The 18,251-nt window shown below is 55.9% G+C and overlaps 10 protein-coding genes across 10 annotated transcripts; 5 read left to right on the top strand and 5 right to left on the bottom strand.

The window, feature by feature from the left end:
• The first annotated feature begins 541 nt into the window (after positions 1-541).
• Positions 542-961, top strand: CDEST_09228 (Putative Rhodanese-like domain-containing protein). The gene is made up of 2 exons (XM_062925387.1): positions 542-860; positions 951-961. The coding sequence occupies exons 1-2, from the start codon at positions 544-546 to the stop codon at positions 958-960; spliced, it is 327 nt and encodes a 108-aa protein (XP_062781438.1). The 5' UTR covers positions 542-543; the 3' UTR covers position 961.
• A 1-nt stretch (position 962) lies between these two features.
• Positions 963-1,307, bottom strand: CDEST_09227 (uncharacterized protein). Its single transcript, XM_062925386.1, has one exon. The coding sequence runs from the start codon at positions 1,237-1,239 to the stop codon at positions 997-999; it is 243 nt and encodes an 80-aa protein (XP_062781437.1). The 5' UTR covers positions 1,240-1,307; the 3' UTR covers positions 963-996.
• A 1-nt stretch (position 1,308) lies between these two features.
• CDEST_09226 (Putative sm-like protein Lsm7/SmG) lies at positions 1,309-2,143 on the bottom strand. Its single transcript, XM_062925385.1, has 5 exons — positions 2,139-2,143; positions 1,870-2,090; positions 1,627-1,698; positions 1,496-1,570; positions 1,309-1,436 (listed from the first exon to the last, which is right to left on the bottom strand). Exons 1-5 carry the CDS (start codon positions 2,140-2,142, stop codon positions 1,359-1,361), a joined length of 450 nt encoding a protein of 149 aa, XP_062781436.1. The 5' UTR covers position 2,143; the 3' UTR covers positions 1,309-1,358.
• An 18-nt stretch (positions 2,144-2,161) lies between these two features.
• On the top strand, positions 2,162-3,753 carry CDEST_09225 (uncharacterized protein). The gene is made up of 2 exons (XM_062925384.1): positions 2,162-2,321; positions 2,392-3,753. The coding sequence occupies exons 1-2, from the start codon at positions 2,213-2,215 to the stop codon at positions 3,750-3,752; spliced, it is 1,470 nt and encodes a 489-aa protein (XP_062781435.1). The 5' UTR covers positions 2,162-2,212; the 3' UTR covers position 3,753.
• Position 3,754: 1 nt separating this feature from the next.
• Positions 3,755-5,431, bottom strand: CDEST_09224 (uncharacterized protein). Its single transcript, XM_062925383.1, has 2 exons — positions 4,736-5,431; positions 3,755-4,665 (listed from the first exon to the last, which is right to left on the bottom strand). Exons 1-2 carry the CDS (start codon positions 5,282-5,284, stop codon positions 4,036-4,038), a joined length of 1,179 nt encoding a protein of 392 aa, XP_062781434.1. The 5' UTR covers positions 5,285-5,431; the 3' UTR covers positions 3,755-4,035.
• A 184-nt stretch (positions 5,432-5,615) lies between these two features.
• On the top strand, positions 5,616-8,004 carry CDEST_09223 (uncharacterized protein). Its single transcript, XM_062925382.1, has 4 exons — positions 5,616-6,341; positions 6,399-6,682; positions 6,766-6,907; positions 6,961-8,004. Exons 1-4 carry the CDS (start codon positions 6,202-6,204, stop codon positions 7,613-7,615), a joined length of 1,221 nt encoding a protein of 406 aa, XP_062781433.1. The 5' UTR covers positions 5,616-6,201; the 3' UTR covers positions 7,616-8,004.
• A 517-nt stretch (positions 8,005-8,521) lies between these two features.
• On the top strand, positions 8,522-11,618 carry CDEST_09222 (Putative ubiquitin-conjugating enzyme E2, F-box domain, ubiquitin-conjugating enzyme/RWD). Its single transcript, XM_062925381.1, has one exon. The coding sequence runs from the start codon at positions 8,697-8,699 to the stop codon at positions 10,593-10,595; it is 1,899 nt and encodes a 632-aa protein (XP_062781432.1). The 5' UTR covers positions 8,522-8,696; the 3' UTR covers positions 10,596-11,618.
• Position 11,619: 1 nt separating this feature from the next.
• On the bottom strand, positions 11,620-12,933 carry CDEST_09221 (uncharacterized protein). The gene is made up of 3 exons (XM_062925380.1): positions 12,851-12,933; positions 11,775-12,776; positions 11,620-11,693 (listed from the first exon to the last, which is right to left on the bottom strand). The coding sequence occupies exons 1-3, from the start codon at positions 12,930-12,932 to the stop codon at positions 11,632-11,634; spliced, it is 1,146 nt and encodes a 381-aa protein (XP_062781431.1). The 5' UTR covers position 12,933; the 3' UTR covers positions 11,620-11,631.
• A 611-nt stretch (positions 12,934-13,544) lies between these two features.
• On the bottom strand, positions 13,545-15,387 carry CDEST_09220 (uncharacterized protein). Its single transcript, XM_062925379.1, has 2 exons — positions 14,311-15,387; positions 13,545-14,256 (listed from the first exon to the last, which is right to left on the bottom strand). The coding sequence occupies exons 1-2, from the start codon at positions 14,951-14,953 to the stop codon at positions 13,601-13,603; spliced, it is 1,299 nt and encodes a 432-aa protein (XP_062781430.1). The 5' UTR covers positions 14,954-15,387; the 3' UTR covers positions 13,545-13,600.
• Positions 15,388-15,650: 263 nt separating this feature from the next.
• On the top strand, positions 15,651-17,821 carry CDEST_09219 (Putative Zinc finger, BED-type, Zinc finger C2H2-type, Zinc finger C2H2 superfamily). The gene is made up of 4 exons (XM_062925378.1): positions 15,651-15,886; positions 15,949-16,047; positions 16,109-16,476; positions 16,534-17,821. The coding sequence occupies exons 1-4, from the start codon at positions 15,820-15,822 to the stop codon at positions 17,080-17,082; spliced, it is 1,083 nt and encodes a 360-aa protein (XP_062781429.1). The 5' UTR covers positions 15,651-15,819; the 3' UTR covers positions 17,083-17,821.
• Positions 17,822-18,251: the final 430 nt, after the last annotated feature.

Here is an 18,251-nt window from a genome sequence, read left to right as displayed (position 1 = left end):
AAAGAAAGGGAACAACTTCGACTTGGTTGGGAGTTGTGATAGTGGCACGAGTAGTTCATATAGTAAGTAGTAGTTATAAGAGTCCCGGGAGTCAACCCTCTTCGTCTCCAACCCTCTTTTTAAAACAAAATTAGAGTGCAACGGCGCAAGGGTTCGAGCCGCACAAAGCGTCCTTGAAGAAGATGGCATCATTGGCAGCCAATTGGCGCCCTGGAATGACAAATGGCTCCGAGCGGGAATCTCCACAGCCGTAGAGTGCCGAGACTCTTGGAAGATGAGCCGGTTCTGCGGCTCTGCGGCTTTACAACTGAACCCCTCCTTTACTCTCATTACTCGTCATCCAATATCACAACTGTGCGGTGTGTGCCCTCGTTTAGATCGCACGTCTGGGGTAGTCTTGCGCCCGCACTTGTACGCCCGCCAGATCGCAGCTAAGCATTTTTACATTCTCAGGGTGTGCTGCTCGGCTTCTGACTGCATCTCAACGAGTGAGCCGGGCCGAGTTACATCACAGCCGGCCGGGGCTTTCGCCGAAAGCACGCAATGGCCGAGGCCGCAGCATCTACCGAACCCCCGCCGTGGTGGGCGGCATTTCCCGCCCCCAAAGCCAAGACACCGGAAATCGAGGCTGAAGAAGTCATGTTGTTGCTTGAGGCTCAAACTGCAGCCGGAAACGATACCGCTCGCCGTGATTTTCTGCTCGTTGACGTGCGTCGCAACGATTTTGAGGGGGGCACCATCGCAACCTCCATCAACTTGCCCGCCCAGTCCCTCTATCAGACGAGGCCCATCATTCATCAGCTGTGCAAACAGGCCGGAATCAAGCATGTTATATTTTACTGCGGTGAGTGTTTTAAGCCGTCGTCTATCTGCGCGCTTGGTTGTCTTTGCTTCCCCCCCCCCCCCCCCCCCCCCCTTTTCGGCGACACCCCCGTGCTGAAGCCGTTCAGGAAGCAGTAATGGCCGTGGTCCTCGGTCGGCGAATTGGTTACAGGACTACTTCGACGATGTCGGCGAAACAGAAATCCAATCCGTCATCCTTAAAGGCGGCATTAAGGGATGGGTGCGCAAGTACGGCGGCCGCATGATGGACTCGTACGACGAGAGGGTGTGGGTTGATGTCGCAAAATAAGGACCCTCCAGCCTCTGCCCTAGCTGGCTGGCAAGTCGTGGGGTGACGTTGTGGCCCAGTCTGGATGTGACATCTTTTCTTCCTTGCTGGTATCTAGCATATTTCATCCTCGTCCTGTGTCTTGAACCAAAAAGAGAAGCATCGTTCTTTTGCCGTTATAACGCCGTGTAAAAACCCCTTGAACGCATTCTCGTAGAACTACGACCACCTGGCAAGGCTTCTCCGTTTACCGCTGGTGGTTGCGGTCGTCGCCGCCGATCCTTTCGAGAGCCTCGAGCATGACGACCGAGTTGCCGCGGATGACCTGTCCCACGTTGTTAGCCTCTAAACGGCACATGGCAGAGAACTTTGGGGGGTACATACGACCATGCCTAACCGGACCTTCTCGCCGCCCTCCTTCTCCTCGACCGCCTCGTCCAAAACAATGTTCAGAAAAACCTGTAAGCAAGTTAGCAGAGCTCGTGTTCCGTCCGCAGCTTCACATCGACACATACATCGTAACCGCGGAGAACGCCGATAACCTTGCGGCTGCCGTTCAGTTGAACGAACAGTCTCTTGTCGAGGTACTGTAGAAAGAAAAAAGTGTCAGCTCTCAGGACTCAATAGAAGGCGAGAGGAGGGAAAGACGGATATTGGTATTGGATGGACCATTGCAGTCCGTCCATCCGTTTTTTTAGGAGTACATCAAAGAGGTCTGGAGATTCTGGTATGTCCGTCAGGAATTGGGGCTTCCGTACCTTCTTCAGCTCAGGCTGTGCGGGCGCCATCTTGTCTGTATGGGAGTATGTATGTATGAGGTGGTGGTGGTGGAGAGGCTGTTGGGCTGGTGGGTTGACCGATCTGATGATTGATGTCGCGCGAAATGAGCTTTGCGACGCGATCGACGGAGCTCTGTTCTGCCTCTGCAGCCTGGCCGATTGGGAAGATCCAGATTTGGGTGGAGTCACGTGCAGATAAGCTGCTTATCGGGGGCCGCATCTGCAGAGTGCAGCGGACGAATACCTACCCATCTGTCTAATTTCGGATCTGCCTGACATCACCGGTCCCCAAAATCACTTCAATGCTTGTTATCCGCCCAGGATGAGTGCATTCACACCAAAAAGAAAGGCAAAAGTCATCAAGGTCCTCGACGATGACGAAGATAACACCACCACTGCCTCGCCCGCCAGCCAAGAGCCTGTGAAAGATGGTGAGTCTACTGCTCCGCTCCAGAGACCATGCGCTGATTGCCGTCGTTCGCAAGGCTAACGGGCTGCCAGACGCTGCACCAGTAGCAGTCAAGTTCACGAGGAAACCGTTCCGTCAATCTGGCCTGCGCAAGAGCATCAACTTCAACAACGAGCCCGACGACTCCAACGGCGGCGTTGCGATTGGCGATTCTACGAAACCAAAAGCCGCCCCGGCGCGAAACGAAAACGACGACGACGACGATGATGGCCCTGTGGTCATTCGACCAGCGGTCAGCCGTTCAAGCTCTCTCAAGCAGAAGAAGCGCAAGTCCGCCTCTAGGCTCTCGTTTGGCGGTGCTGTCGGGGACGCCGACAGCGACGACGCAGCTAAGACGGAGTACACGACGCCCAAAAAGTCGACGCTGGGCTACCAGGCCTTCGAGAACAGCGCCCTCAAAAATAGGCTGCCCATGCGCACATTCCGCGACGAGGAAGAGGACCGTCCGAAATACAGCAAGGAATACCTCAGCGAACTACAAAACTCGACGCCGAACACGCCCCAGAACCTGACCTCTCTTCGCATGCAGGACGAGGACGGCATGGACCTGGACGACTCCGAGCTTGAGGGTGCCGTGATTGTCAACCAGGCCGACTTTGCGCCTCGGCAGCATCAGACGAATATCCTGACCGAGTCGGAGATCCAGGAGAGGAAACAGCGCCGGGCGAGGCTTGCGCAGGAGCAGCAACAGGGCGACGAAGACTTCATCTCGTTCGACGACAACGACGATGGCGGTGCGTCGCTGCGCAAGAAGAAGGCCGATACACGCCTCGTGCCTGAGGACGAGGATCTAGGCGAGGGGTTCGATGACTTTGTCGAGGACGGCGGGTTGTCGTTGGGCAGGAAGGCCGAGAGGGAGGAGAAGATCCGTCGCAGGCGCGAGATGGCCGAGCAGATCCAGATGGCCGAGGGTGGCTCAGGCGACGAGTCGGACGCGTCTGAGGCGGAGCGACGCGCAGCATTCGAGGCGGCGCAGACGAGGTCCGGCATGGACGGTTTGCAGAAGCCCGAACGCAACCCCGCCGAACAGCTGCTTCAGGTCCCGCCCAAGATCACGCCGCTACCGAGTCTCACCGAGTGCCTGTCGAGGCTGCAGACGACGATGCGCGCCATGGAGCTGGACCTCGAGGAGAAGAAGCAGCGCGTGCAGGAGCTCAGGCAGGAGAGAGACGGCATCATGACGAGGAAGGACGAGGTGCAGCAGCTGCTCAACGAGGCCGGGCAAAAGTATACCGCCGCTGTCGGGAACGGGGCGTCAGCCGAGTCGGCTACGCAGTCGCCGGTCAGGCAGATCACGAATGCCGTAGGGGCGAGCGAGCTGCGGGCCGAGAGGGGCCTCGAAAGCCTGGGCACAACACCAAACGAGCGCCCGGACGTGGGAGAGCTGGGTTAGAAGCGGGAACAAGTAGACTTTACATCACATCACCAATCGATACCCAGGAGATTCACTCGGAATCATGTCATCATAGCTTCGATTCCTTTTTTGATTTTCGATTGTCTAAGAAATACCCTCTCCGTATCAAAGAGAGAAATGTCCTGCCAATGCCAACGCCGCATGAAAATACACCTATGGTACAGACGACCACTTGCCAATTATAAGCACAACCACTCCCACCTTGAACCGTGACGATGTCCGCCACTCCCCGCTCCCTATCAGGGGCGCATCAATGACCGTCTTATTTCGTCTTGGACACACCAGCACCAATGACACCGGGGAGCTTCTCCTCGCCGACGCTGAAAAGAAGACCAATGGCGAAGGTGAGGATACCGACCATGGCGACACCGAAACCGACAAAGAGCCAGAAGGGAACGCTGACGTCAACCTTCTGGCAGGCCCTGCCGCCCCAGTGAGTGATGCTGCCACTCTTGCTGATAGTTCCAAGGCACTGGCAGGCAAAACACGTGCCCTGGTCCTCGCCGTTAGGCGTGGCGTACTTGTTCTTGCAAGCGCCGTGGTCCGAGCAGTTGCCAGTGGCCTTGATGCATGCGTCCTCGGTACCGTAGCAAGATTTGATAGTGCCTCTCTCGATGTGGCCGGGGAATGGGGCGGTGCTCTGAGCGGGAGTAGTAGGCGCGGTGGTCTGGCCGGGAGTGGTAGGCGCGGGCTGGTCGTGCTCGTCGGTCTCGGTCATGACCTCCTCCACTTGGCGGCGACGAAGCTCCTCGGGCTTGGAGGACCAGTGGCGGACCTGCGACCTGCGAGACGATTCAGGCATAGCGATCACAACAGTCTCCATCTCGCCGTTGGCGGCAAGCTGCTTCAAAAGAGAGGCGTTCTCGGAAAGGGACGCGAGGATGGACGAGTCCTAGAAAAAGGAAAAGAAAAACGTTAGCATCCAAGAAGCGTGTGACATGGTTGATGTGCCAAGTGCGTACCTTCTTCACGTCGTATCTCACAACTGATGACTTGCCGCTCCAGCACTGCTCCGCAAAGGGGTTGATGGCCTTATCAAAGGCACAATTCTTGGTGGCGACGCCGACGGACGGGAAGTCGTTGGCCAGCAGCAGGTCGTTGGCAGCAGCCGAAGGAGCATCTCCAACCCTGAAGCTAGGTCCAGAGCCAGCAAAGGATTTCTGGAGAGACTTAGAGTCGTCGGAAGTGATGCCCTCAAGCAGGACGACGAGCTGGGACGGGTTTGTAGATGCTGCATCAGCAAACAGGCTCTGGGGTGCCTTGCCGAACTCGTTCAGGTACGTGACGGCCTTCTCGTTGGAGATGGAAGTGGGCAGGTCCCAAGATGCATGATGGCCTTCGGGAGATAGACGCTGCAGCAGGATGAGGCGAGCAATCTGTCGTGGTAATGATGGGATATCGGAGCTCGAGGGCTGTTTGGATTGCAGCAGATATACGTCAGCGGGCTGATCGGAGGAGAGCGCAGTCGCGACGCCGGCCAGGGCAGTCGCAAGCCCTACGGAGAGCTTCATGGTATCCTTTCGGGTGGGGAAGTATTCGTAGATGAGAATCGTGGAGATGACAATGTGGAGGGGGAGGGAGGCGTGAGGCTGGTGTTTGATGCTGCTGTGCTGCTGCTCTCTCTCCAAGCTGCGGCGTCGAGGATGTCGAGCTCACACTTGCTGCGGCGACTGCTGCTACTGGTGCTGCCCGTTCCACCTCAGGTTGAATAGGACCCACTTCAACTTTCCGTGTGTCTCTTAGCCGGAGAACGGCTGATGTAATATTCCGAGATGTGCTTGTCACGACCTTGGGACTCCATGTGTGTTAGTAGCTCTCCACACTGTCTGAGGCTCACTGTAGTCTGTACCCTTGAGGCCTGTGCAGAGAGTAAGTCTATCTGCACCTGCCTTGCCAGGACACTATCGGAACGGATCGAATGACACTGTGTGCCGATACGCGTCCAGAACTTCGGATGGTGGAGGAGCACCGGCACCAGCACCAGCACCTACAGGTGTCCGTAAGGTATTACAGTATTACAATAGGCGAAGAGGCGCATTCAAACAACGGGCCATACCTACGTTCCAGGGTCCAAGAGGCTCCCCACCCGAGAGACCAAACAGCCGCCAGCTGAAGTCGCATCAAAGGCGCAGACGCAGAACATCTCTGGCCCAGCGCTGCGATATTCGCAGTTCTTCTTGTCTATCTGTTATAGCCTAAACTATCGACATTTCATCCTTGCTTTTTCGACGCTCCGTCTTCCTCGCCGCCGCCGCCGCCGCCGCCACCCGATCACGACGACAACGCTCGTCCATCGTCAGCGATCATCGCCACGTCTATTCCGAGTTTATTATCCCGCTATCGGACAGTTGCAGGCCCAAACCGAACACACCTTCTTGCTTGCTTTTCTTTCGGCCGCCGACGCCCGGCGAGCCTGCTCTCGGCAACAATGTGGCGTTTCTTTCGACCTCGTGGAGGGGCCGCAAGCGCGACCACCCTCGCTGCTCGGATGATTGCGCCGAGGGTCGCCAACCAGCAGTCCATCATCGTGCAAAGGGTCAAAATATCCAAACCCATGTTTAGAGCCAGGTGTGTGGACAAGGCATTCTGTGAGGCTTTGGTTTCCCTCGCTAACCTTGCGGACAGGACCTTTCTCCTCGGCGCCGGCATTTCGCTTGCCTGCTGGCACATTTACTGGTCGACCGTCCTGAACCCATTTTTCCGACATGTAGACCGCGAGTACGAAAACCTCTCAGTGGCGGAAAAGAAGGCACTGGATGAAGAGATGGAAGAAGAGACGGAGCCGTGGTTCATCCCCTTCCCCTTCACGACCAAGTCCGTGTCCCAGCCATCGTACAAACCCACCGACCCGGAGTGGGCACGCTTTGTGCAGCTTAGCAAGGACAAGGAAGGCCAGAAGCAAATACGAGGTGAGCATCATCCATACCCCCGTCTCTCCTGTCTCTCCTTTCGCTGTTCTCCGATGAATTTACTGACAATTCGTTCGCCTCAGCTCATCTGTCCGAACTTGTCAGGGCCGTAGTCGAAAGAGACCCGGGTATCGCAGCCAGGTGCGGAAACTCAGTCAAGCTCAGGAGATACTGGCTCGATATCGATTTTCCTTCACGCCCCCCGCCAGTCTTCGTCTCTTCTGGGTAGGTAGCCCGGATTCCTCCACCGTTGCACAGGGGCTAACAGGGCTTTGCAGGCTGTTGTTGCAGGACGGTGGACTATACTGGTCCACTCAGGAGGTCGACTCTTTTGCCGTCTGGCGCCTGAAGAAGGTTCTCTGGCCAGAGGCTATGGCCCTCTCGACATGGGCATTTACATCCACATTGGTCAAGCAACACTTGACGGAGTTCTCCCGAGCCCTTGGGTTCGCGTCTAGCACTCCCGCACACTCGTTTCCGCCAGTTCAGGGTGGCAACATGCAACAGAAAGCTGAAGGGCCTCTGCCGTCTGCCAACAGACAGACTCCGGATGGTACACCGGCGGAGAACGCCTCTCACAGCGTCAGCAAGACGGCGGACTCTCGACAGGAGGACGGGCTGCAGAGCGGCGGCAGGACCAACTTTGTCAGGGATACGGCCATGGCCCATGTAGAGGGCATGAAGCAGATCACGCAGGGGCCGGTGAGGGAGTTCTTGAGGAAGTTGCAACAAACTTGGCGCCAGCCGAGACAATACCCACCGCGTGGGTGCGTCATGGTTTCTGGGTTCGTCGAGTGCGATCTGCCCAAAGCCATGGTGTTGATTGACGTCTGGGGTTTCTGGGACCCCAGGACGAAGTCATTCCATCCCGGCTCGACAATTCTGAACCTGAGGAGAATCCAGCTAAAGCGACAACCCGCTGCACGGAAGTAATGGGGCTTGATGATGGGCCCTCTGGGGGATTGGAAAAAGTGGGAAACGAAAATGGTCTTTGCATAATAGTGGCGTTGGGGCAGTGGTGAGTGTCTATCTGCCTTTGGGTTTCTTTTTGGCATTGGTTGGCGATTCGATCTCACCGACTGCACGCGCATTGGGCTGGGAGTTTAGCGGCGGCCTCCGTGGCTGCGATCAAACGAAGCATTCTATTCATTGATAGAGTGAGCGTTACTTTGTTCTTCATCAAGATACCATAGATGAGCTCGGAAATTTTCGAGTCTGAGATAGCGCGGCAAAGAGATGCCAAATTCTTCCTCTCGATTGCGATCTGGAGCCTCTTGGGCATGTAGGAACGCCAAATTGGCGAAGCATGCGCCTGTTTTTGCCCTGCTCTGTCTGCCCTGGCCCATTCTCGTCTTAGATATAAGGTTCATGTCCTTTCTTGCATCGTTCGACGCCAAATACCGGTAGACCAACTCTAGCGGGAAGGATTATGACCGCAGGGTCTTCTGTGCCTTTTCTCCTCGCCCAGTTGGGAATGGCGCTTTGCTGTGTGCTGTCCAACACGAGAACGTGTATCAGCAACTGGTCCCGCTGGGCTAGTGACAGGACATGCACACTTCGAGTGCAGATACGAGTGGAAAATTAGGCGCGGGCTTGAGATTCACGGGTGTCGTGCAGAGACAACCATAAGCGCAGTGCAGTGCTCCAATCAGAAGTCGCTCTCACTCGTTCCCAGTCAGCCTCAGCTTTCAAGCGTCGAACGTCCATCCTCCATCCCACTCGGCTCCCGTCCGACTGAGGCCTCTTCAGAAATGAGGCCAAAAAGTACTCACTTCCCTCTACCATGCATCGGCCAAGACTGGAACAAAAAGCTAAAGCCCACATAGAGGCGGCCTCAAATAGATCAGATATGAATATATAACGACGTGAATCGTCTTACTAGCTTCCTCGTCTCCTTGTCATTATACATCACTCAACTTCAACTCCTAACAGATAGCAAGGGGAGGAAGATAATAAGAAGAAAAAGAAGACAACAAAGAAAAAGACACCCGCGCTATAATCGTAAATCGCCATCATGGCCGACCATCTCCAACGCCGTCTGCTCCAGGACATCGCCGAGTTCCAGCAGGAGCCATATCCCCGCCTCACCCTCCACACGAGGGACGACAATCTGCGCCATGTCTGTCTTGTCCTCCAACCCGAGGGATGGATTCCCATGCATACCACCGTCGAGTTCAGCAACCGCTATCCGCTCGTCGCCCCGCAGATCAAGATGGACTCGTCCGTGGATCACCCCAACGTGTTTGGCGACTACATCTGCGCGTCCATCCTCAACACGGACGAAGGGTACACGCCGGCCTACACCCTCAAAGGCATCGCGATCCAGATGCTGAGCTTCTTCAACAGCGACTCCATCGAGCAGGCTCACTCTGATTACAACGAGAACCTCGACATGTATCGACAGCGGAGCCTGCGGCGCGGTCAAACATTCTCCTGCCCCCGTTGCGGTTTCGATGGCACCAAGACCAAGGCTGACTCTAGGCGAGCCCGCCGGCATGCGCTGAAGGCCGCATCGTCATCAGCACAGGTTTCACCTGTCGACCAAAAGAAGGAGCAGGCATTCGTCTTTGCAAGGCTCCCGGACGAGGTCCTGCTCGAGACGCTCGAGAGCCTCGACTTTGTCGACCTCATCACTTTTTCTCAGGCCTGGCCGAGGATCGCAGAGCTGATCCGCAGGTACGACGTCATCCGGCTGCGAGAGCTCCAGTGCTTCGTGACCAAGACCAACTTCCGCAACACGAAGCTCGGCGTGGGGGTCTCGGTGGACTCGGTTAGGCGGTCCATCGAGTCCGAGTTCGACCTCGTCTCCCTGGCCGCGTACGATGATCTCGGGGTCCGTCTCTCCGTCCACAACATCAGCTTCGAGCATTGGCTGCCGCTACCTCTCTCGCGCCGCCACTGGCGGTCGGCCGAGGGACACGTCGCGCCGGTGCTGCGCCGCCTGGCCGGCGAAATCAGGTTGCCCAGCATATCGGCGGTGGGCGTCCTGGCCGCCTTCATGAACGACATTGTCGTGCGGCTCAACCGGGTCGAGGCACGCACGCCGCCCTGCAGAACGTCATGGTACGTCGGCAGCGACCGTGACAACGCCGCGTACAAAAGCACGCTGCGCCACGCGTCCGAAAAGGCGATCGAGTCGTACTTCCACCTCTTCCACCTGCTCCTCTGCCTCGCGACGGCGAACACGCAGCTCGTCGCGGACGCAAATAACAAGATCCGGAGGTTCATGAGCGGTAAGACGTCCAAGGTGTCCTGCCCGAACCTCGGCCATCTCCTCGTCTACCTGCTCATCAGCGACGTGGAGATGACGGAGGCGATGAGGAAGGCCATCATCACAGAGGCCATCACGCGGAACGTGGTCTGGATGCTTGACAGGAGAGGCGCCAACATGCCGGAGCTCAGCTACCTTGAGCCGGACAAGGTGTCGGGGTACCGCCTGAAAAAGACGTTCGAGGCCAACCGCACCTCGTACAGGCTGCTCATGTTCTCCGAGCTCTTCCGGCGCATTGCGAGGCCCTCGGCCGACACGTCGCTGGGGCAGCTCCGGGACGAACTCTTTGACCGCCACGGGGCGCCCCCTCCTGGCGCCGCCCTCCGGCTGTCCTCGGAGGTCCGTCGGCTCCACGACGTCGACAACTTCCCGCACTTCTTCCGGGAGATGGGCATCGCGAACGTGCCGACGGCGGAGCGGTTCACGAGCATCCTGCGCGACTGCGTGAGGGAGAGCATGCAGAGGGGATACTCGGTCTGGGGACTGTCGGCGACGACGACGCTGGCGCTGCGGCGCGAGGTGGAGCCGAACGTCGGGCTCTACGGGGACTTTAAGGAGAGGAACCCGCCCGGGCCCCGGTATCTGGCCGGCGTCACCTTTTTCCCGGGAAAGAAACAACAGCCGCGAGGGACCGGCCGGTAATCAACGGGGGACAGGTGGGAGCAGGTGTTGAGATGGAGTTGCGAGACGGACATGATACCCCCTTTCCTCTAGATGAGAAGAATAAGCTTCGGTCTGGAGGAAGAAGACTTTGAACTGAAGAATAGAGTTAATTTCTTAATCACAGAAGACTCCAGGGGTGGTAGGCTATATGTGGCTTTGACCGATCAATATTCGATATCATCAACCTTACTGGGCCTAGGTACCTAATGCTCAGGTAGGTAGGTACTTAGTCAGGTAAGGTACGTGAGGTGTTGTGTAATCAAGGTGTGTAGTTAGGCGGCTTGTCTGAAGGCTCGGTGAGCGCTGATGCCTTCGGTGAGTGAGAGGCGCACTGACCAGCAGCTGTCTTATGTAAGGCATCTGTCTCCCTCGCCGTCCCATCCCACGTCCCCCCTTGGCCTTGGTCTCCCCCCAATCCTCCGTCTTTCATCCGTTCGTCTGTTCCTCGTGCTCCTGCGTACGGGTGAAGGTGGACGCCTCGAGATCAGAATGAGTTTCCCACGCCGAAGTGGCCACGCTTCCTGTCCGCATAACACTTGGTCTACACTTGGTCTACACTTGATCTTCAGCAGCGTTTGCGTTTCTTGTCTTGTCAGTGGCCCTCCCCTCGCTGCCGGCATGTTCGACGAGTGTGCCATTGGAATCAACTGGCGGCCTCCTGCACTTCCCATTGCACGAACACGGAGAGAGAGCCCGAATCATCACTCCATGATCGCAACTACTATCGCCTCAACAGTTTCATTATTCGACTTCGACTGCAAGTACTGAACATAGAGTGAGAGGATCGTGACATTCTCAATGCTTCAACGTATTACCGTTTGGGCCATTTGAACCTGTTTGATGGCTTCTTCCGAAACGCCAAACACCCAAAGCAACGAACCAAGCGATCGCTCAAGAATAGTTTCATCCATTGGCAACCACCCACATCGTGAGGCTGCGATTTTATCCGTCATCTAACGCTAGACCTCATGTTCCCATCTCCAAGCAACCAAGGTACCCCTTTTAGAACCTCACGTCAGTCTCTCAGCACGCGGCTGTGTCTCTCTATGGCCGATATATAGGCCAGAGCATCGTTCACTGTGCTGACGTTAGCAATCCCGATCTGTGACGCAGAAACACCAAGGAAGAACATCGCGAAGTCCAAGAGAGAGCACTGACTTTGAGAAGCGACCCTCTCACGGCCGGCGAGGTACCACGCCTCGTTGATCCTGTCCTCTTCGGCCTCGTCGCCAAGGCAGGGGAAGAATTGGACATCGGTCGACAGTGGTGCGATGTCGGGCGTACGAAGCCTGGAGATGCGGGGGCCTAGCGGCGCTGGCGACTGTCGAGTGTAGACCGAAGCCCTCTCCTGGGTGTCTGCCGAGCTCTCATCGGGGAAGAGGATGAAGTCATCATAAGGCGCGTACTTGTACGATGATTCATCCTCATACCTGGCAAGGTCGCTCTGGATGACGCGGCGTGTGTGGTAGTCTCCATTATGGACGCTCTGGCTACTCCACGATCCAACTGCAGCGAGACTGCTGTGATCCTCGACGCTTGTGCTTCCCCGCGATCCATATCTCGGGCTTCTGGGGGCCGACAGAGGCTGCTTCCTTGTCTTTGGCGACACGGTCATGCTGGAGTGCTGCTCACCCATAATGTGTTCGGGCACCACGCTGCTTGAGTAGTCGTCAGGATAACAAGACCGCATCGATGCCTGGCCCGGAGGAGTCGGCGATAGCCGATCACGTGTTCTGGGAAGGGTCTGTCCAGGTTTGAAGCCATGAGGGGAAGTGGTCTCTCGCGATGGCGACATTCGTGAGTGGGATTGGCGTCCAGAGGAAGCTATTGGTGATCTGGATCGCGATAGTGAGGTCCATTCACCGTGAGCCGCGAAGACGAGAGGCATTGACGCCGTGGTTGCGCTGTGAGGTGGGCTGTTGACTGATCCTGAGGAGATAGGTGATGGATTCGACAACGGCTGATGAAGTTTTCGGGTAGGTAGGTGAGTATCTGGTGAAGTGGCCAATTTAGGAGAACAGATGATGCTCAGTAGTCTCTGCTCGAGGAGGCGACGCAGTGGTGGTGCGAGGTCGATGGGGTCTGATGGACTCCAGCGGCACAGACGTGATGGAAACTGATGAGTAAAGGGGGGGGCTTTGAGTTCGGGGATGATATTCTCTGATGAGATTGAAGAAACCAGAAAGGATGAGGAGGAGGGGGAGAAGGAAGTGGGAAGGAGGGAGGTGGGATACTCGGGGTTTTATGTGTGAGTGTCCGTCCCCAAGTGCTCTCTCTTCCTCCTGGCCAATCAGCGGCCGGGATTCCACTTACCATCTATTGAGTGCCAGCGACCCTGACAGGGCACCTGGGCCCGCACTGAACTGGTCCTCCTGCTGCTGTCATCTATGATGGGTCTCATCATAAGTATCATGCCATTGGCCTCATCGAGCCTGTACAATGGCTCACTGGACCAGGGGAAGTCGTCTTGAGCCTGCTGGTGTGATGTTGGATGCTTCTAGTCGTCGTCGTCGGACGGTGCTGGATGTAGGTCTCGACTCCCGTCTCTCCTTTCTCTTTTCTCTTGTCTGGAATGTTTCTGGCATCGATTCTTCCATATATCAAAGTCTTTTGGAGTGGTTCAAACTTGTGTTGCTTTTTCTCTTTGCTCCTTTGGCCCATTGGCATGGGCGCCTGCGGATCCTCTGTCATGCGACTGCAGAGAAGCATGTCTGAGGTGAACATCGCATGCCAATCCCATCATGGCTTTCATGCATCGATTCCGTTTTCCAAATCCAACAATGTGTTGTTTCTTTGGACTAAGAAGATGGGCGTCCACATCTGGTTGGTTTCATCGTCGTCTTTTCGTGGTGCCGTAATTCGGTCATCGCTCGGCCGAAGCTGAGGCACTGCGGTCATGTGACTTGCCAGGCCAAGATGAGTCTGACCACTCGTAAACTCTTATATCTGGAATTCTTTGCGGCTCATGGTCGAAGCGATTTACATCAAAAGAACGCTGGAGGATAGGGTGCACCAACTTCCCAATCAAAATCCGGTTGTCGGCCCCCCTCCCACCGCCACCACCAGAAATCGACGCGCGTGAAGAAGTTGATGGTCTTGAGGCGACTCGAGTCCCAGAAAAACAAGCCAAAGAGTCGACAGTTGGTCATCCGTAGGTCGTTGCAGGTCGATCCGGGGAACGATTGATATGCCCAATACCATGCTTCTTCTGGCCCCTTGTCGGGATCCTCCGCGACCAAGGATTGCCGCACGTAGGCCTTGTACTCATCCTCGGTGTAAGATGAGAGTGCCTTTTGGAATGGGAGTTCCAGATTGCTCAGCTCAACACACTCATCGACCGCGTCAGTAAACCAGGAGTAGATTTCGCCCACCCGGTTGTAGCTGGCGTAACGCGGCTGTTGCGGAAGATCCCGGAGGAGTTGGTAGAAGTGTGCATATGGCGAGACGGACACTTCGTAGAGAAACTTTATCCCAAAACACAATAGTCGCGCTTGGTTCTGATTGATGTGACAGTCGCGACGCTCCAGATTGGGAGGCAAAATTGGACTCGTCCAGTACACTACTTGCGAGCCGTGCCGTGGACCACAGTGATGGGCCTGCAGGGCCTCGTTCTTTCGCAGCTCTACAAGAGCACGCAGTGCTTGCAAGACGTCAGCGCCCTAGTTCATGAGGCGTAATCGCGACGGTGACTTACGAGGGCCAATGACAGCTGCCGCGAGTAGGTCCCTGATGGCTACCAGCTGCTCGATCTCCCAAGGTGACAAGCACTCAAAAAAGTGTGCTCTCTGGAAGTTGACCACATCCATGTTGAAGCGTACAACTTCTGGGTCCTTGAATAGCTTGCAGTAGATCTCGAACCGGTACAGGGCTCTCTGGAACCGGGCAGTTTCGGTAGCCGTAGGCTTCTCGGCTGTGGCGGGGGCGTCTGGCCAGTCATGGCGGTCGTTGGCGAGGCCACGCTGTTCCTTCACCAGACGATGCAGAGAGATTTCCTGCAACTTTGACCCCAGGTGGCTGACGTACTTATGTAGCTCCGACAGGGCAGCGCCATCTGACAGGTTGATCGTTGGTGGAATAAGAGCTCGCCTCTTGAGGTATGCATCACTAAAGCCTACAACCAGATGTTGGTCTTTCGGATGGATTTTCGAGGACTCGAGTGCCGTTATGGCATCAGGGAGTGTGCGGTAGCCTATTTCGTTCAGAAGCACTTGTCGACATGCCGAAGGGGCGCAGCGGAGGTGTGTTGGAGAAACCAGAGCTACATTTCTGAGGCAGTGAAAGTCGGGCAGGTAGGAGAGAATCGAAACCCATATTTCGTCTGGCATTAGTCGTGCCATATTGCTGTATAGGGCTTAGTGTTGGTCCAGATGAACAGAACCAGATAGGAGATGTTGGCCTTGACCTTAGAAGTCTATCTCGGCGGGAATCGCGCAAAAGTGTTCACTATTTGTGAGGTTCAGATAGTGATACGATCCAGACCTCAACCATTCGCTTTTGTAGAACAAACAAGACAAGTTTTCGAAATGCAGTGCAACATCGAATTAGCTTTTTGATTCAATGCACCCTCTAGCAGTGTGAGAGGTTTGATCCCGATCGTTGATGGCGATAGGGGCTCAAGTGCACGGTTCTTGGCCAGATTCAGTATTTGATGAGCGTCAGAAGAGTCGAGATTCAGCCTGATAGTTCGATCGATAAATAGAAACAAGTTGAGATATAGGGATCGGCTGATGAGCCAGGTCCCCTCATGGATTGTCGTTGTGAGACTGCACTGCTGCACTCGCGAGCATGGCCGCATGGGAGAGCCCCAAGCCGCCGGTTGAATTTCGATTAGGTAAGCCGGTAGCGGTTTGTGGCTAATACAGTGTTTTCATGAAATACACGGCCCTTATGACTGTGCGGGTCTCTCCAGCACGAAGCGCCAGTGGAAGCACTCTCAGAAGGCTAGACCGGAAGCGGCTAGCGCTCAATTGCTTTCAAGTCTCGGTGCGGCAAAGGTGCAGTGGAATTGCTGGTTGACAGCAAGCTCGCGTCAAATTCCCTTCTCCAGACTTCAGCCCAGCCACGGTATCCGTACCTCTTCGCGAACGTCCCCCTCCGCCGCGCATTCCATTTCGCGCCATCGACACTCTATCGTTGCATCCCTAATTGTTGCCAGCTTCAACCTCCGTCGTCAATCGAAGCCACCCGGCAACCCGTCGTCACAATGGGCAAGAAGAAGCGCGGACACCCCGACGTCGAGGACGTCCTCTCGCGGCCGTGGTGCTACTACTGTACGCCTACACCTTGCGCTGTGCCGCTCTGAGATGGGATGCGCGTACTAACTTCGTTGCAGGCGAGCGTGACTTTGAAGATCTGAAGCTTCTTATTTCCCATCAGAAGGCTAAGCACTTCAAATGCGACAGATGCGGTCGCCGACTCAACACTGCTGGAGGTCAGTCCACAATGCGCCTCCCTGATCGTGCCATCGCGAGCTAACTTGCTGCTCTGTCCAGGTCTCTCCGTCCATCTGAACCAGGTCCACAAGGAAACGCTCACCCAGGTTGAGAATGCGCTACCGAACCGACAGGGCCTTGATGTGGAGATCTTTGGTATGGAGGGCATTCCCCAAGACATCTTGGACCAGCACAGGAATCGCATCATCCAGAACTTCTACCAGGCACAGGAGGACCGTCGTATTGCCACGGGAAACCCTCTGCCTGGTCAGTCCAAGCAACCGAGGAAGAAGCTCAAGATCGAAACCCCCGAGGAGCTGAAGGCCCGTCTTGCCGAGCACCGCGCGAGGATAGCTGCCGGACATACTCCAGGCACCACTGGCAGCCCAGCCAACGGCGCCCCGGCGAGCGCAAGCCCGGGTGCATTCGTATGTTTCTACTGTCCTTAGCTTGACAGCGCGTCCGACGCTAACCGTTCATTGCAGAACAACTCTCCCTACCCTCCGCCGCAGGCGCCTTACGGTGCCACTCCCGATCAGAGCTTCCCAGCCGGAGGTACGCCCGCTGTGCCCGTTGTGCCCGGTGTACCTGGCGTGCCTGGTGCACCTGCATACCCGCAGCAGGGCTACCCACAAGGCAATTATGCTGGCTTCTCTCCGTCATCTCTTCCCGCGAGGCCGACAAGCAGCCTGCAAGCGATGCCCGGCCTTCCTCAGCGGCCGCCCCAGTATGGTGGCCAGTTTTGGAACGGCACTGGAGCCCCGCCGCCTGGGTACCCCGGAGCATCAACTGTTGATGAGCTGGTCTCCGGCGCGGCCCACCACGGCGATGAAATTGATGAGCTTATTCGGAGGGCCGAGTCCGGCATCAAGGCGCCCAAGAAGCCCGAGGACGAGGCTGCAGAGGAGGCCGCGGGCGAAAAGAAGTCCAAGAAGGACAAGAACGGCAGGATGTTCTACGCAGACACGGAGGTCAGCCCCGAGGAGCGCATGGCACAATTACCGAGATACGCCTACGTGCCCCCTGCATCTTAGCCACGTCTTCCTGTCTGGCTACTTGATTGTCAACCTGGAGGCGCGGCGTTTCGAAGGCGGTTGATCAACGTTGCATGCCACAAGCACGCGCCTCCGCCAAAAGTTGCGATTTTCCATATTCAGGGCGAGGACGACGGCATCCCACTGGAGCGGAGTTTATATGGCGTATCTGGGTTTGGGATGTAAATATCTGTAAGGAACGCACTGGAAATTCCGTCACTGTACCCATCGCAGGCTGTGGCGCTGAACAAGACGACAGGCTCTGCGCTGCAAAATAGCCACCTTCCCATGATGTTTGTTGTCGATTTTGAAAGATTCCGGGTTGGCAGGCTTTTAACCACCTGCCACGTTCACTTTGTTCCTGACAATAACCCTGCAGGATAAGGTGACAACATGAGTGACTGTGTTTCCAAGGCTGGGCTTCGGCCGATAGCCTTGCACAACGCGTCCATTATATTTTTGTGTTGAACGTTCAAGTCCTCACGTCACTGGGAACTTGCTCAGGATAACCATCAAAAGCATTGCTCATACTCTAGGCCATGTAGCTGATCGAGACTGTAGCTTATCTGGAGCGAAGGTAGCGAGGTCGAACTGCTAATACTGGTTAAACCTTAGCCTGTGTGAGGCTCTTCGATCTGTACCGTTGTTTGCAATGGCCTCATGTATACGGCGTCGGGGCGTCCGGGTAATTAGAGAACCTCAATAGTACTCGATTCTGTATCCAGGAGACATGGTTCTTGCATCTCACATCAGGCAAATATAACGTGGAGATGTGCGCTTTGCGGCTAAATGCAGCCTCTCCACTTCCAGTGCCACGACTGTTGTTTCCCCGCAGTCATTTTGCCGTGGACATGCGGTGATGCTTGGATCGGCGAATCTTGGGGATCACAAATGGAGTTTACCATTGTATAGGTATTTGGGGTAGATCTTATGATGTAATTTGACCTGTTTCGTGTTGACGGTTGCAAGCTGTTTGGCTTTGAACCACACCAATTGATGGCCCAGAAAATCGTTCAAAATCAATCGAAAACAGAAATCACCGTCTTTGAGAAACCTCCTCCTCTTCGGCAGTCAGCTCATAGCTTGACGTAGAGTGGCTGGGCCGATCAACGACGTGGGGAAGAAATCTGGGAAGCCATTCGCTTCGAAGACCCAGCATACCGCCCTGC

The sequence above is a fragment of the Colletotrichum destructivum genome, chromosome 6 (genome assembly GCF_034447905.1).
Source record: "Colletotrichum destructivum chromosome 6, complete sequence".
NCBI classification, from domain to species: domain Eukaryota; kingdom Fungi; phylum Ascomycota; class Sordariomycetes; order Glomerellales; family Glomerellaceae; genus Colletotrichum; species Colletotrichum destructivum.
The sequence above is the reverse complement of the archived record's forward strand: the minus strand, read 5'-3'. Positions and strand labels throughout refer to the sequence as shown.